Here is a 16,428-nt window from a genome sequence, read left to right on the forward strand (position 1 = left end):
AAAACAAAAGAAACAATGTCATTTAAGACTACAGTAGAGGCCAAATCTAAGCTATGATCCTGTCTAGAAAATGTTGAAACGTTGTTGAGGAATCTGCAAATTCACTTGACCTTACAATTCTTCTAGAGAGCTGAAATGTACCAAAGGTACTTTCTTTAATGTATTTAGACACCCCGATTTGTGCAATACGGGTTCTACAGTGTCTTCACCCCAAGATCAGTCAGACCCCAAGATCAGTCAGCTCAACCTTTAAGGTTGCACCCCAGAAAGGTTACTTAAGGTGTATCAGGTGATGTTCACTGCTTGACAGAACAACTACAGGGAGAGAGAGACAGAAAGAGGAGGAGGAAATTCAGTGTTCAGAATGAACACGAAATTGAGTTTATATAGAGCCCCAAAGGCTGCTAGGTGAAAGGGTAAGGTACCTCTTTTTGTGAGGGTACCTTTCAGCTCAACTCCCTTCAGGAAGGTACCTGTCCAGCTGACCTCCCTGCAGGAGAGTGCCTCTCATGGCATCTCCACGTATTCACCCAGCAGTGGGCTCTCCAGAATAGGGCCCATGACAAAATGAGCCTTTTGGATCAAAGCCCACGACCCACGACCCCAGTCCCAAGTCTTATAGATATATTAATATTAATATTTATATATCTATATAATCATGACAGGTGTCACAACAGATTCAGGCTCAGTTCGTGTCGCACAAATTAATAATACATGGACCCTTACTATATATAAACCATATAATCAGATCCTCTCAACCCGATGTAGGACTAAATAAAACCATGGATAAAAGACACAATTAAAATAGATATTTATATTAAATAAGTTTTAAACATATTTACAAAAACAAAAAAAAAAACAAACAAAAAAAAAAAATAAATAAAAAAAAAAAACACCCTACATTAAAACCAAACCCCCCACCCCCCCCCCCCCCCCCCCCCCCCCCCCCCCCCCCCCCCACCCCCCCCCCCCCCCCCCCCCCCCACCCCCCCCCCCCCCCCCCCCCCCCCCCCCCCCTCCCCCCCCCCCCCCCCCCCCCCCCCCCCCCCCCCCCCCCCCCCCCCCCCCCCCCCCCCGGGGGGGGGGGGGGGGAGAAGACATGGTTGGGGCAACATAGTGACAGGAGCTCCCAATTCCTAGAAAGAAAAATGTGCCCATCCTTGATAGCAGTGTGCAGTAGTGGAGATCCACTCCACCCAGCTTAATTGTCAAACCATCATCCCACATTGTCCTACTTGACTCGGACAGACCTTGTAAATGTAGATTTCACTACCTCATGTGAGTGTGAGAGGATGGTCTGATGGACAGGTTGAGTGGAGAGGATGTAAACTCAATATGGAAATTCATTGTACAGGTTGGTTGGGGTCTATATGGTAAAAGATGGCTCTAGTTCGAGACTTCCAAACCTGCCACAACATAGAGGGCCATATAATAGCAAAGTCTGATTTATTAGGAACAGTTGAACCTACTAAACAAATAACCCAGCCACTCTTTGAAATCTAAACTAAAGAAATCTGTAAAACTTAATCTGAGACGAGAAGCTGCCCAATAGTCGCTGCAAAAGACCAGTAAAAGAGGGCATCGACCACAAACTCTTCAGCACAAAGAGGACAAGCGGAGTTCCGAGACGAATTTCGGCAAAAAAATCAGACATCCCTTCACACGGTAATCTGTGTTTGAGTCGATCCTTCACCGTAAGGCGTAATGTTTGTGTTTGTGCTGTTAATCAAGTAACTCAGCACAAGCATTGCTGCGTGAAATTGACTGATTTTTGTGTTTTAATATTTTTTTAAATTTATATTAGGATCCGGGGAAGGATCAATGTGCTTTATTATATTGAAAACTTGTAAAACTAGTGGTGTTAAATATACAGGAATGTGTGTAATAGAATAATTTTCAAGGCTGTAAACATATTTGTTTGCAAAAACAAGGGGTGTGTATATAATCTAACGTTTACATATGAACCGATCCCAGTATATATGATGCAATTAAACTGATTCCTACTTTAAGCATTTGTGTCTCAGTTAAGACGGCTCATGGACCGAACAGGTTTCAAAATTACAAACAATTATTTTTCCAAAATCCAGCTGCAACGGCGCAGGCCTTCTAACTTGCTACACATGCGACTGACGAAAAAACAAACCCACCCAACCTGGTGGGGCTGGCATGAGTACCCTTTTAAGATAATGTGCTAACTGTTACTCTACTTGATACAAAATAATCATTAACATATGTTATCGGAATGGAAGGACTACAAATCTTCAGGGATCAAACAGGTTCAGCATCACCAGAATGTCAGAAAACTATAGTGAGATGCTCAATTTCAATGCACATGGTTCCCACACGGTAGAGAGAGAGAGAGAGAGAGAGAGAGAGAGAGAGAGAGAGAGGTGGCTGGAAGTCATACAGACCCAATACAGATTTTTTGACTTCTCTATTATGCATAGCCGTATATCCTAGTGAGCTCATACAATGGATCGAATACATCTGTGCCAGTACAATATGTATAAAAAGTTTTCGAAGATTTACATAAGAACTATAATGAAAGAATTTCTACTCAAATGCTGGTTGACTTCTTCGATACGAAATCAACAAGGAAAAAAATGCATCAAGACAATAAAACTGCCGCTTCAATTTTGTGGTCACTTACTGAGGAAAACAATTTGGCCCCCATCGAACATAACGTGCAGAAAAGAATTTGAACTTCAGAGTCTTCAAGATTAGAAGTTATCTTTCAGCCATTTCAGAGCTCCATTCGCAAGAGACCTGTAAGTTCCATAATCATAGATATCCCATAAGCGGTAAGCTAATGTAGCAGTGTCTACATAAATCCAAATACTGCATGGTTTAGTTGCTCGTTCATATCAACTTTTCTTTTCTCTTCCCCAAAGCCTTACTCGGCAAAGGGAATGACTATCAGAAATATGCTATAATCAGAAATACAGGTGCGCATATATTCTACAATTTTTTTTAATTTTTTCACTTGACTATAATGGAATCTACCAACAAGTTGAGAAACTCAGAAAAATACATCCACTCTGACTGCCTGACCATGTCCCTTCTCAGAGGTATGACTGATGTACTCTCTAGGTGCATCTCAAGATCATTAGTGCATTAAAAAGATAGAAACAGTTGTTACAAACTTACAATCACATAGTGGAGATAGATTAGTGAATATTGCATCAAATAGATGCAAGAAAATGGATACCTGAAAGTGAAAGTATACTAACTAATAAGAGGATCTTATTAGCAAAAGAGAGAAACCACTAAGCAAGTGAATAATCTTAATTTTGTGTCACCATGCAGCAAGAATCTAAGAGGTTGAACTAAACCAATTGTGGAGTCTGGGCAACAAAATTCACAGATAAGAAATGTGGCTAATGATGCACTACTTGCTTTATGCTTTCCTAATTAACATATAAATTATCAGTTAAGTAATTACCAAATGGAGGTAAGTAAAAATAAATAGATTACCCAGCAACGTTTCTTAGGTTTTGCCAGAAATCAGTTGAAGCTCCAAGTTCTTCAGTTTTCTCTGAATCTGTAACGGTCTGACTTTCCGAGCTTTTAGCTGAAAAAATAATGTGCATCTTTCAGTAGAAACCAATAACTTCAGCATCATATTGAAGCCTTAAATCATGGTAAATTCGTCAAAGCAGACAAATTTGTTCTTTTTCTGGGAGGTGTTGTGGGTTGGGGGCCCTCAGCCAAGCAAATTGCCATGTCTTTAGGTATACAAAACTAAGCAGCAGCTCAAATCCCATAGGCAAAAGACATTAATTCAGACTATCCGTCCTTTGCAGAAGTAGCCTCTTCAATAACACGATCGAGGTGATATTAATTCAATTTACGCCCTTCACCTACCATAAACACCAAACCTCCTCCCTTTCCTTCCCGATGACCAACAACAACAAAAATAAAACTTACTTGGTGGCTTAGTTTTAGGGCGAGTTCGTTGACGGCTACTCATCCTATCATTTAGGGAAGAAAGTTCTTCAAGCAATTCACGCTCCTTTGCACTGCAAAAACAAATCAAGAATTGGATATGTTTTAGACAACTTAGGAACCTTAAATTATGTATAATCATTCTCATCAGCCTTGACAAATAAATTAGTGAAGACAAATTATTGAAACACAAAATCAAATCACTGCTGGTGGAAAATTGGAGATTCAGCGTGCTTGATGTGGAGCAAATACAGAGCACAAGGCTCCCCCTACTGCAAGGTTAGGGAGAGGCAAATATATGAAACTTTACTGAAGACAAATGATTGAAGCACAAAATCAAATCATTGCTGGCAAAAAATTGGAGATTCAGTGTGGTTGATGTGGAGCAAATGCAGAGCACAAGGCTCCCACTGCTGCAGGGTCTGGGAGAGGCAAATATATGCAACTTTACTAATGCAGCACAGCTATGGAACTACCCAAACCTGCTTGGGAACCCAAATTGAGAACAGGTCCAAGTTTGGACTATATTCAAGTAGATATCTAGGATTTTGACAATTACTAAGGAGATCATACACTTAGGTAGGTAAGAAAGAATAGTCTTCAGTTAGTTTAAGACTGTTAAAGAGTGCTAGTATAATCATTTTCTTACTTTAGTTTGATTAATTATATTTTTGTAATCGATGGATTGAGTATTGAATAGAATGAACTGAATTAGGAAAAAAGGCTCAACTTTTTCAACTTTTTGATCTCCTCTAATAGATTCCCCTTCTCCCTCTTGGGTGATTTCTTCTTCCTCTTCTTCTCTATTTTCTGCAGCTGCTAAGGTAAGTTCTATCTCCTCTTGTCCCCTTTATTAATTTTTTTTTATTATTCCTGTCTCTGGCTGCTACAGTACATTCGTTACTGTTCATGCCACAGAGCAATGAACACGAACACTACAGTATAACAGTTGCTGTCTATGAGTATTATATCCCACCCTAATGATCATAACATTAATTTTCCTCTCCCTGTTTAAACCTAACAAACCATGACATGATTCCATCTATGATTGATCTTGTTTGCTGTTTCTTGTCATTGACTGCACGATTAGGACTTGATAGCCTCTATTTTTTTGCGGTCCTAAAAGAATTACTAATGGTGCCCATGATCCCTGCCCTCATGTTTCCTAGGTGACTTTTTGTTTAATCAATGCATGTTTAGTAGGATCTATATTCCTCATCATGATGGTTTATGTGCTATCTGGTTCGTAGTTGATTTGCACTCCAAATCATGCAATAGCGCCTGTTTCTCTATCAAGCATTCAAGCCCTATTGAGAACACAGAACTTTATGATGTCTGAACACCCTACAGTAGAGATTTTTGAGTACTTTATGATGTTTGAACACCCTACAGTAGTGACTTTTGAATTTATCTTCCCTGCTTTTGCAGTCCAAGGTACCTTCTGATTGCATGCTTCCAATGAGTTGATGTTGCTGTACCTTTGTCACTTTGTGAGCTGAGGACTTGAGCCAAGTCCTGAAGCATTTGGATGGCCTGGTTAGAGACTGCCACCTCTCCAAATAGACCTGCAGATGCTCTGTTTTTTCCCCTATAGCTTCTTGTGATCATCTTCTGGCAACCCTATGCTCTCTGCATTGCTTAATTGGTTCCACCAATACTTTGGGTTTTTGTTAAAACTTACCCGCTGCCCCATTAGCTTATGTTTTCACAGACCTGCTGATTAAAATTTTTGGTTCTACACTGCTTTATATAAGAACTCCATTTCAAAGAGTACTGTTTTACTCTCTCTTTTCCTGCTTCTGTCCAGACGACTGCCTCCATATTTTCCTTGTTCAAATAATGACCAACTCTAAGGGCACTACTTTTTTCTCTGCATATTCAAATTACTACCATGAAATTTATTGGGTTTCCAATTCCTTACTCTGGGCTCAAGCAGTCCAAACCTACATACATGCTAGGGGAAAAAGCAAGTACTTACTGAGAAACCCATTTAGTAAATCATGCATAATTTATGTATTGCAAGTATGCTTCTTCACTGCTCTAGTGTAGTGGTTTCAAACTTAGGGTTGAACTGGAACCCACAAATTTCAAGATCAGTTGAAAAGGAGGACAATTGGTGGTGGGCTTGAGTCTTGACAAACCAGCTAAAATTACCTGAATTGCATTGGACCATCTACTGTAGCTGCTGCCTTTTGCAAAGGTTGCCCCTCTTCAATGGCACCTTAGTCTCGGACATCTAGTGTAGCCTTGGGCTGAAAAGGGGTCAACCATCAGTTCTTCCAAGATCTCAATGAATCCCACACCTTGGGCATGTTCTTCTAGAAGGTAGCTGCAGGTTTTTAAAACAGCAGCAAGATGGATCAAAGGCAGGTTATGATACAGGGGTCTTCACTATTGAGTTTGGGAGGATTCCATTGATGTATACAGGCTAAAGCTGGATCCCTACGGAAGGGGGTTTCCAGAAGCAAAAATTAAAAACTAAATGAGAAAGAAAGGCAAATGGGGATTCGATCTCCTTACTGAGAGCACCAGCTCATGATGGCAGACCTGAAAGGATGGATTCCAAGTCAGCAAGAGGAGTTTAAATTTTGAACACCTCAGCACCCTCGATCCTCTTGGAATTTCATCACGAGGGACCTGGAGTTTTGACAACAAAACCTCAGTTGTCTAAATTCTAAACACCAGAGATATATGTCACAAAGGCGGCAGCAGCCAAGCTTGCAATCAGCAATTTCTATAATAGGTCCTATTACATCCTTACTTATAAGACTCCAAACTAGACCCCTACAAACAGGAAAGGTCTAGTGCAATCCTTAACCCCATTAAACTAACTAGGAAACAAAGAATAAATTAAAATCCCAATTACATTCTACTAATTTGTCATGTGCCAATGACATGATAAGTTAAATTCAACCAACTAATGAACCCAATTGAACCATGGTTCAATTAAAACACATAAAAGGACTAAAAAAGTACAGTACATTGATTTTTGTACTCATGTACCAATTTTTTAGGTCCATTAAGTAGGCTGATTACAAGGGAATACCCTAGGTTGTTTACTGAGAAAAAAGGCCTGTCAGGTGATGGATCTGCATCAAACGCAGCTTGAAAAAAATATTAGTTCTTGAATTTGATGATGAAATGGAGGAAGCATCAAAGCAAGTTGCATCTGTATCCACTCTTTTGAGCTCTCTCTTGGTTGGCTCTTGTTGCGTCTAGAACTTCTTCGAGAGCCGGAGAGTTGAATAATTTCTTGGAGGCTTCTCCAAGCGAATAAGAATAGCTGAGATGCCTGCACTCACAAAGAAAACAAAAATGGGCCGGCCAAGTTTTGGCCGCGGAGCCGCCTCCGACGCCCAAGTTAGTCTAGGCAACAAAAGAAGACCTAGAGAGAGTTCTCAAGGTGTAGTGAATAATGATAAGGTGAATCTCGTACCTTTCTCCTTGTGGGATGAAGGTTTATATAGAGGATACCTGGAGGCAGCGTCTCCTTGTATTTCGCTTATTCTGTTGAAGAGTGGGCGAGAGATCTAAGGAAGCACACTCCCTTCTTTGTCGGGCCTAATAGAGCCGTTATTCGCTTATCCATCTCCCCAAGTCTCGAAACGGATATGTTGAGTAGTTATCTGTAACTGACCCTTTTGACTTGGTCATCTTCAATGTCACTATTGAAGGTCTTCTTACCCGAGTGGGTGTGTATGTTCCTCTCGAGGGAGTTCTTTGAACCTCCCGAAAGAAGGGAACATACTTGCTCGAGCAGAGGTGTGTGTCCCTCCCGAGGGGCTCTCTGAACCTCCTGAGGGAGGGGACACACCTTCCCGAGTGAGGGTGTGTGTCTCTCCCGAGAGGCTTTCTGAACCTTCTGCGGGAGGGGGACACACCTACCCGAGGGGCCCCTCGAGCTATATGTTCTCCACAACAGAGCCCCCCATTCCGTGCAATCGGTTTCTCGAACGTATGGAATGCTTTTCTCGCATCTCTTTGTAGGTTATCTTTTCTTCAGAGATTCTTGGGTATAAGTCGTCTTAAATGACGAAAGTCATCTCTTCAAAAGTCTTCTTAAACGTTGTTATTCTTAACTTCCAACCATCGCATTAATTTGTCTTTATTGCAACTCTTGGTATGCCAACGGTGACATAATCCCAACTGTTGAAGTCTTTGATTCTTGGCCATCCGATCGTGATCTTAGCCTTCAATCTCAACCGTTGCCTCATTTCATCACCAACCGTTGGATCGCAACCTTTCGCATTCTTGATCTCAACCGTCGCCATCGATTTTCGACCGTTAGATTTTGCCTCTTCATTTCCTCACTTTCACTATAAATAGAGGTATAACCTCATTTTCACTCTTTTGCTTGCAAATGTTGTCTCTGAAGTCTCCCTCATTGCTAGCTCTTGCTTTCTTCGTCTCGCTCTTCAACTCTTCAACCAGTAAGTCTCTTCTAACTCTTCTCAATTTCTTTTTCTTTACCATTTCTGCAATCATGGATAAGTTAAGAAAAGGCAAAGAATTAAACCGTCCGTCTTCTCTTAGGGTCACAAAAATAGCCCGACCGTCTTCCCTTAGGGAGGTCCCGACCATAGAGGTTTTGAGTCCCGAAGCTTCTTCTCAAACTCATTATGTGCATTATTCTAGCGAAGAAGATCTTCCCAACTATGCTAACTCTTAAGAAGTTGTGAGAGCAGCGGCTAACTTAGCTAGGGATGACCCGATTAGTCAAGAACCCTTATGTTTTGACTTAGGAACTGACTTGATTAACTTTGAGCCTTCTTCGATTCCTTCTCCCGATCATCAGGAAGTTGATAAGATTAGTCAACCTTTTCCTGCTCAATCTTGAGTCGTTCGTTAGAGGCACTCTTCACCTCATCCTCCTCTCTCTCGTCCTCCGGATTCTAGGAACCGTTGGCCTCCACTTCTTCATGCTGAATTGCTTTCGGAGGAGGCGGTTCTAGAGGAAAAGAGTAAGCCGAAAACTCCCTCTCATATTGATTATGACCGAAAGCTTTTGGGTCCTGAAACCCTGGCGATCTCAAGCAAATTCATCTTAAGCGCTTGAAGGACTTCTGTGAAGTTCCTAGTGATTATTCATTCCTCCTCCCGTCTGAGTCCAGTCGGGTTGGAGAGCCCCTTGAAGAGGCATTTTCCCTTTATTTTGATGCCTTCTTGGGAGGTCTTCGTCTTCCGGTGCAGCGGATTATAGAAGATCTACTCAAGCATTATGAGATTTCTCCTTCTAATTTAATCCCGAATAGTTGGAGAAACGTAACTGGCTTCGTTGGCTTTTGCTACAATGTTGGGGTTAAGCCAACTTTTCCTCTTCTTCATCAATTCTTCAAAGTTAAGAGTCAATCCCAGCGGGAATGGCTTTCTCTTAACCGTCGGGCAACTGACGTGATTGATTGGTCGGGCAAGATAATCCTGCCGGGTACTATGCCGACATCCACCAAGGGGTGGAGACATCACTTCTTTTTTGCAAGCCCCACTCCCGTCGTTCTTCCCGAATACCTTTGTGAAGAAAACAAATCTGGAACTTGAAGAACCCAATAAGCCCGTTGAGTTGTCCGCAGCCGAAGGAGTGGCTTTAGAGAGGACCACCCAATTTGAGGGGGATTCGGCCGCAGTTCATGGGTACTCCTCTGAGTATCCATCTATCTTGCAGTTGTGGGGTCTCTCTCCGGGTGAGCCCCTTATTCTTTGACGTTCTTAAGCTTTCTTTTGATTCTCTTACTTTGTTTCTTCTAATCCTTTTTGTTTGTCATTGTAGTGGCCAGCAAATTAGATATTGACGCTCTTCGGGCTGTTGCCAGTGGTTGTACCAAAGAGGCATTCACCCGCAAACCCGCCAAGAAGACTGCTACCAAAGAAGCTGATCCTGTTGTTCAGGCTTTAAGTGTTCCTGGTTCGGCTAAACCCTCTGGATACTTGAAGAAAGGTTCCAAGAGAAGTGTTTCTGCTGGTCCCGCAGGGGGTCCTCCCGAGGTCGGTGTTCCTCAAGTGTCCCCTTCTAGCCAATCGGGCAAACCCATAAAGAGGCCTCGGGCTCCCGAGGACACTGCTGAGGAGTCTGCTAGGGCTTCTCCAGTCTTCGTTCCCGGATGGAACCTGACTTCTGATGACACTGTTCTTGGGGACCCCAATGCTGCCTGATCTTGGCTTCTTGAAGGGATGGTCCTGTCGGATTGTCAGCATCTAAGAACTCTTCCTGACGACAAATTTTATGCGAATGCTTATAGGTAATTTCTTCTTCCGTTATTTGGCTATGTAGCTTTTGATGTACATTTTGTAACTTGATATTCCAAACTTGCTTTAGGTACTTCTCGGGGGGAGCTCATTACATGGGAGAGTGCATAATTCGCTCTGAACATCTTATTGATCAACTTCAAGCAGCTGAGAAAGCCCATAATCAAGTCAATGTTGAGCATTCCAGTATGAGGAAGAAAGTTGAGTCTTCGAAGAAGCAGAATGAAGAAAATAGCCTGAGACTGAGAGAGATATCAAAAAGAAACTCAGTTCTTGAAGAAGAGCTTTCTCAAGCCAAAAAGGACCTGGAGGAGGCTCTTAGGGAGAAGGAGTTTGCGATCGGGAAAGAGAATATGGAGTCCCTCGTTCTCCAGCTTTGTTCTAAAGTGCGTGCCGAGAAACTTCCTGTTAGTGTTGACGAAGTTCCTGACCTCGTCCAAAAGGAGATTCTCACTTCCTACTTTGGTACTCCCCAGTTCAAGAGACTTTAGACTGATCTCTCCGTCACTGCCTATCGTCTGGGTCTTGATGATGCTTTTACTGCAGTTCTTCAGCGAGTGGATATTTCTAAACCTAAGGAGTTATCCGGGATGTTAGACGGGAGGGTATATGAGAAGCTTGAGAAAGCTATGCCCGAGGGGATTTAGTGCAAGGAACCATTTAGCCCTCCTAATCCTCTTCTCTATGCTGATGAAGTTGAAGAGGAGGGCACTGGAGATAGCTTTGAAAAGGAGACTTCCATGGTTAGGGATACTCCCGAAGAGGAGCTTCCCGAAGGGCAAGACCCTCCCGAGAGTTAGGTTTCTTATGTGAAAGAAAGTTTGTCTTCATTTTTCTGCATCTTGTTTTCGTTTTTCTGCAACTTGAACTTGTTTTTGTACTATCGGTCTGCAACTTGTTTTTGTAATCTCGGCCCTTGTGGCCAAATATTTCGAAGATTAACTTGATGAGGTTAGCTTTCAACTTTGTGATTGTCTGCTAATAACTGAGGCGTTATGCTTTTCTTTCTCCCAAGTAGCTACATGAGTGACTCCCCAAGCGTAATGCCTTAGAGAAATTTAGCCTCTGAAGAAATCTTCTTTGGTTTTCTTGTCTAAAGAAAACTGGGATTTCTCCCGAGTGGCTACTCGAGTGATTCCCCGAGCGTAATGCCTTTGAGAAAATCTATGCTTTGAAAACCTTCCTTGGGTCTTCGCTTCTAAAGATGACTGTGAGATTTCTCCCGAGTGGCTACCCGAGTAATTCCCCGGGTGTAACGCCTTTGAGAGAATCTATTTTGAAAAAACCTTCCTTGGTTCTTCACTTCTGAAGATGACTGTGAGATTTCTCTCGAGTGGCTACACGACTAATTCCCCGGGTGTAACGCCTTTGAGAGAATCTATTTTGAAAAAACCTTCCTTGGTTCTTCACTTCTGAAGATGACTGTGAGATTTCTCCCGAGTGGCTACCCGAGTAATTCCCAAGGTGTAACGCCTTTGAGAGAATTTATTTTGAAAAAACCTTATTGGGTTTTCATTGAAGGGCGTTCTAGGGTTCTTGAACTTGTTATAAGTCAAGAACTCTCTTAGGCTCTTCCTAATCTAAAGAACACTCTTGGGTTCTTGAATCTGTTATAAGTCAAGAACTCTCCTGAGCTCTTCTTACTTTGAAGGGCGCTCTCGGGTTCTTGAACTTGTTTTAAGTCAAGAACTCTCTTGGGCTCTTCGTTATCTTAAGAACGCTCTCGGGTTCTTGAACTCGTTATAAGTTAAGAACTCTCCTGGGTTCTTCTTTCTTTGGGGAAGTACTTGTGTATTCTTGCTTTCTTCATGGGAAAAAAGGGACATAAAAAATGGAGACGTAGATTTTATTGAAAATCAAATGGTTGTTTGACTTGCTGGCCAGTGCTACATATCTTGACTAATTCTACTGATAGAATTTTCGAAGGTTCATGAAATTCCAAGTTTGGTCTATCGTCTCGCCTGTGGCTAAACTTTTTAGCTTGTAGGTCCCCGGCTTTGCCTCCTTTTCGATGACGTACGGCCCTTCCCATGAAGGTGAGAGCTTCCCTTGATTTCTTGGGTCGTAGGCCGCAGCCTTGCGAAGCACTAAGTCACCCGGGCGATGTCTTCTATTCTTCACCCGAGTGTTGAAGTATCCTGCTACTCGATTTTGATATCTTTGATTTCAATATTCAGACATGCTTCGTACTTCATCTAAGTTACTCTTCAAACCTTTTTTGTTTGCTTCTTTGTTGAAGTCTTTGTACCTCTTCAACTCTGCTAATACTTCGACCGAGACAAGTGCCTCGGTGCCGTAAGCCAGCCGAAATGGAGTTTCCCCCATAGGAGTTCGGGCTGTGGTTCGATATGACCAAAGGACGGTAGGTAGCTCTTCTACCCACTTGGCCCGACTTGTCTCCAGACGTTTCTTTATCCCGTCCAAGAGCGTTCGATTGGTTATTTCTACCTGGCCATTGCTTTGCAGATATGCCACGGATGATGTTCTATGCTCAATATGGTATCTTTCACAAAAACGCTTGAAACCTGCTCTGACAAATTGTTTTCCATTATTGGTCACAAGGATCTTTGGAATTCCAAATCTATAAATGATCCTCTCCTCAAAGAACACTTCTGCATTTGCTTCTCAGTAATGGTCGAGAGAGGTTCGGCTTCCACCCACTTAGTGAAATAATTGATTGCGACAACCAAATATTCCCTACTATGGGTGGCCCTTGGAAGCTTTCCCACCAGATCCATCCCCCACATGGCAAAAGGGATGGGGCTGAAGACTGATGTAAGTGGGACAGCCGGAGTTCTCGGAACAGATGCATGAAGTTGACATTGCTTGCGTTTTTTGACATAATCCACGGCGTCCTTCTGAATAGTCGGCCAATAAAGCCCTTGGCGAATTATTTTATGGGCTAATGCCCGACACCCCATATGCGCTCCGCATATTCCTTCATGCACTTCGGCTAAGACATATTGAGCTCGAGAAGGGCCAACACAATTTAGAAGAGGTTGTGTGACTGACCTTTTATAAAGTTTCTCTTATTGGATGGTGAACTTTACTGCTTGATTCTTAATTGCCTTAGCTTCCTTGATGTCTTCTGGAAGAATGTCATTCTTCAAATATGCAATAATTGGATCCATCCAACTGGGTCCTTCCTCAATATCCATCGCCTCAACCTCTTGAATACTAGGAATCTACAATTGCTCAATATAGACGGCTGAGCCTAAGGTTGAATATTTGGATAAGGCTAACTTCGATAACTCATTTGCTACTTCATTTTCCTTTCTTGGGATTTGTTTTATTTCGAGTTGATCGAAATAATGGCAACATCCATCACTCTTGGCCAAGTAATTTGCCATTATTGTTTCTTTCGCCTCGTAAACACCACGAACTTGATTCACGATCAATTGAGAATCGCTTCGGACTTCCAATTCACGAATTCTTAAGGCTCGGGAAAGTCTTAGACCTGCTAGAAGGGCTTCATACTCAGCCTCATTGTTGGAAGCTCTGAAGTTAAATCTTAGAGCGTAATGGATTGTGAACCCGTCCGGGCTAATTAACATTAGCCTTGCTCCACTCCCCGAAGAGTTGCTCGAACCGTCCACATACAAAATCCAAATTTCCCGACCACGTTGTTCTTGTTCTCCCGAAGTGGTTATGTTACTCTCAAGAACAAAATCGGCTAATACTTGGCCTTTAATAACTGGTCGAGTTCTAAACTCAATTTGGTACTTGCTTAACTCAATAGCCCACGTTACCATTCTTCCCGCTAAGTCTAGTTTCTGTAGGATCTTCTTCAACGGGAAGTTAGTCAAGACTACGATCGGATGTGCTTGGAAATATGGCCTGAGTTTTCGAGACGCGGTTACAAGAGCTAAAGCTTGTTTGTCCGCATCCGGATATCGCGTCTCGGCATCCACAAGAACATGACTTATGAAATAGATGGGGTTTTGTGAAGTTCCATCTTCCTTTACTAATACTGCGCTTACTGATGCCGAGGAAATGGCTAAGTGCGTGAATAGTTGCTCTCTCGATCAAGGTCGGGCTAAGAGAGGTGGTGACCCGAGCTTCTCCTTTAACTTCCCGAACGCTTGCTGACATTCGTCGGTCCATAATGTGTCCTTTGCCCTCCCGAGCTCCTTGAGAGCCTTGAAGAAGGGCAAACATTTTTCACCCGATCTTGAAATGAATCTATTCAATGCGGCTACTCTTCCGGTTAGACATTGAATATCACGAACCGTCTTTGGTGATTCAATTTCAATCAAGGCTTTGATCTTTTCCGGATTTGCCTCAATTCCCCTTTGAGATACCATATATCCAAGGAATTTCCCGGAAGAAACACCAAACGCACACTTCTCCGGATTTAATCTCATTTGATATGTTCTCAACATATCAAAGACTTCTTCAAGATCTTCCAAATGACTTCCTCGGACTATACTCTTGATGAGCATATCATCGACGTATACTTCCATATTCCTTCCAATCTGGTCTTTGAAGACCTTATTTACCATTCTTTGATAGGTTGCCCCGTTCAACCCAAAGGGCATTACTTTGTAGAAGTAGCTTTCTCGATCCGTCATGAAGGCCGTGTGCCTCTCATCCTTGGGGTTCATCATAATCTGATTGTATCCCGAGTAAGTGTCCATGAAGCTCAATACTTCATGTCCCGCTGTGGCGTCAATTAACATGTCGATCCGGGGGAGTGGATAGCAATCCTTAAGGCACGCCTTATCAAGTCTGTGTAATGCGTGCACATTCTCCATTTGCCGTTGGCCTTCTTCACCATTACTACATTCGCCAACCAAGTTGGGCATTCTATCGGCTTAATGAAATCCTGATGGCGGCATGTTTCTCGAGCGAAAATTTTCACCTTCTTTGGATCATTGGAATTGCATCTTCTCTAATCCACAAACTATGTTGTGTAATTCTTCAGTCAATTCTAGGCATGTCTTCGGCCGACCACGTGAATACATCAAGATTGTTTTGGAGAAACTCAGTCAGCTCCTTCTTGAAGTCTATAGGTTGTTTTGAACCGATCATAGTTCCTCTCTCGGGAAAATCCGGATGAAGTTGAATTCGCTCAAGCTTCTCAATTGGTTTGGCTCTTTGCATCGCTTCTTCGTTTTAATCATCTCGAACTTCTATGCTCATCATATTGCCCAATCTCTCGGATCTTCTTACTTTCTTGAGATAACTCACATAGCATTGTCTTGAGAGTCGCTGATTAGAAGAGCACTCCCCGACTCTTGCTGTTGTTGGAAACTTCAACTTCATATGCCTTGGAGAAACCATGGCCCCCAAGGCGTTGAGAGTTGGTCTCCCGAGTAAGACGTTATATGCCGAGAGGTCCCGAACCACCATGAAAGTTGACTGGATAACGGCGTCTCGAGGAGATTCCCTGATTCTTAAATCCAACTAGATCATCCCCTCGGATATGGCTGAGGATCCGGCAAATCCATATAGATGAGTCCTACATGGAGTCATCATCTCATCTTCAAGTTTCAATTTCTTGAATGCCTCATATGATAATAAGTCGGCTAAAGATCCCGTGTCCACAAGGACTCGATGAACTTCTCGATTTGCCAATTTCACTTTGATGACTATTGCATCATCGTGCGGAGTAGTTATGCCCTTGAGATCTTCATCCGTGAAGGTTATTGGATCTAGGCATAAGTCATTTCTTCTTTTTCTCAGCAACTGCATCCATCCTACGAACCGCGCTTTTTGTTTAGCCTTCTTGATGGATTCCTCGGTCGGATTTCCTAATACAATATAAATAGGAGAATCTTCTCGATGATCTGGCTTCTTCTCGGGATGCTTATCTGCACGCTCGGGACTCTTGGATCTGGGTCTTTTGGTTGCTCTTGGTGGAGACTTCTCTCGATCTTGTTGCTTCCTTTGAAGATATTTTTCAAGATGACCTCCTTGGATGAGTTTCTCAATCTCAACCTTGAGACTTCTACACTCATCCGTATGGTGGCCGTAGTCCTTGTGAAAGCGACAATACTTAGTCATATTCCTATCTTCAGGTCGAGCTCTTAGCTTGCCCGGCCACTTCAAGAGGTCTTTATCTCGAATTTGCAATAGGATTTTTGACTTTTTTGTATTGAGAGGTGTAAAGTCCTCGTTGGCGAGTCTTTCTTTCCAACTTCCTTTTTTGTCATCCTTTCCCCGAGCGTTTGAATTCTGACCTTTTTCTCCATAATTCTTCTTCTCCTTTATTCCCCTTGTGGATTCTTCGCGGGCTTCGAT

At 42.6% G+C, this 16,428-nt stretch overlaps 1 protein-coding gene across 1 annotated transcript in view; it reads right to left on the minus strand.

The window, feature by feature from the left end:
- Nucleotides 1-1,670: 1,670 nt before the first annotated feature.
- The window catches only part of LOC149007498 (Molecular chaperone Hsp40/DnaJ family protein), a 67,631-nt gene continuing 52,873 nt past the window's right edge, over nt 1,671-16,428 (minus strand). Inside the window, exons 9-11 of the mRNA XM_089164547.1 lie at nt 3,928-4,019; nt 3,475-3,571; nt 1,671-2,766 (exon numbers count right to left, since the gene is read on the minus strand). Coding sequence (XP_089020673.1) covers nt 2,721-2,766; nt 3,475-3,571; nt 3,928-4,019 — 235 coding nt within the window. The 3' untranslated portion in view covers nt 1,671-2,720. The remainder of the gene's footprint in view (nt 2,767-3,474; nt 3,572-3,927; nt 4,020-16,428) is intronic.

Source organism: Hakea prostrata, chromosome 8 (genome assembly GCF_041222555.1).
Source record: "Hakea prostrata isolate BN-2017 chromosome 8, UWA_Hpros_2, whole genome shotgun sequence".
NCBI lineage: Eukaryota > Viridiplantae > Streptophyta > Magnoliopsida > Proteales > Proteaceae > Hakea > Hakea prostrata.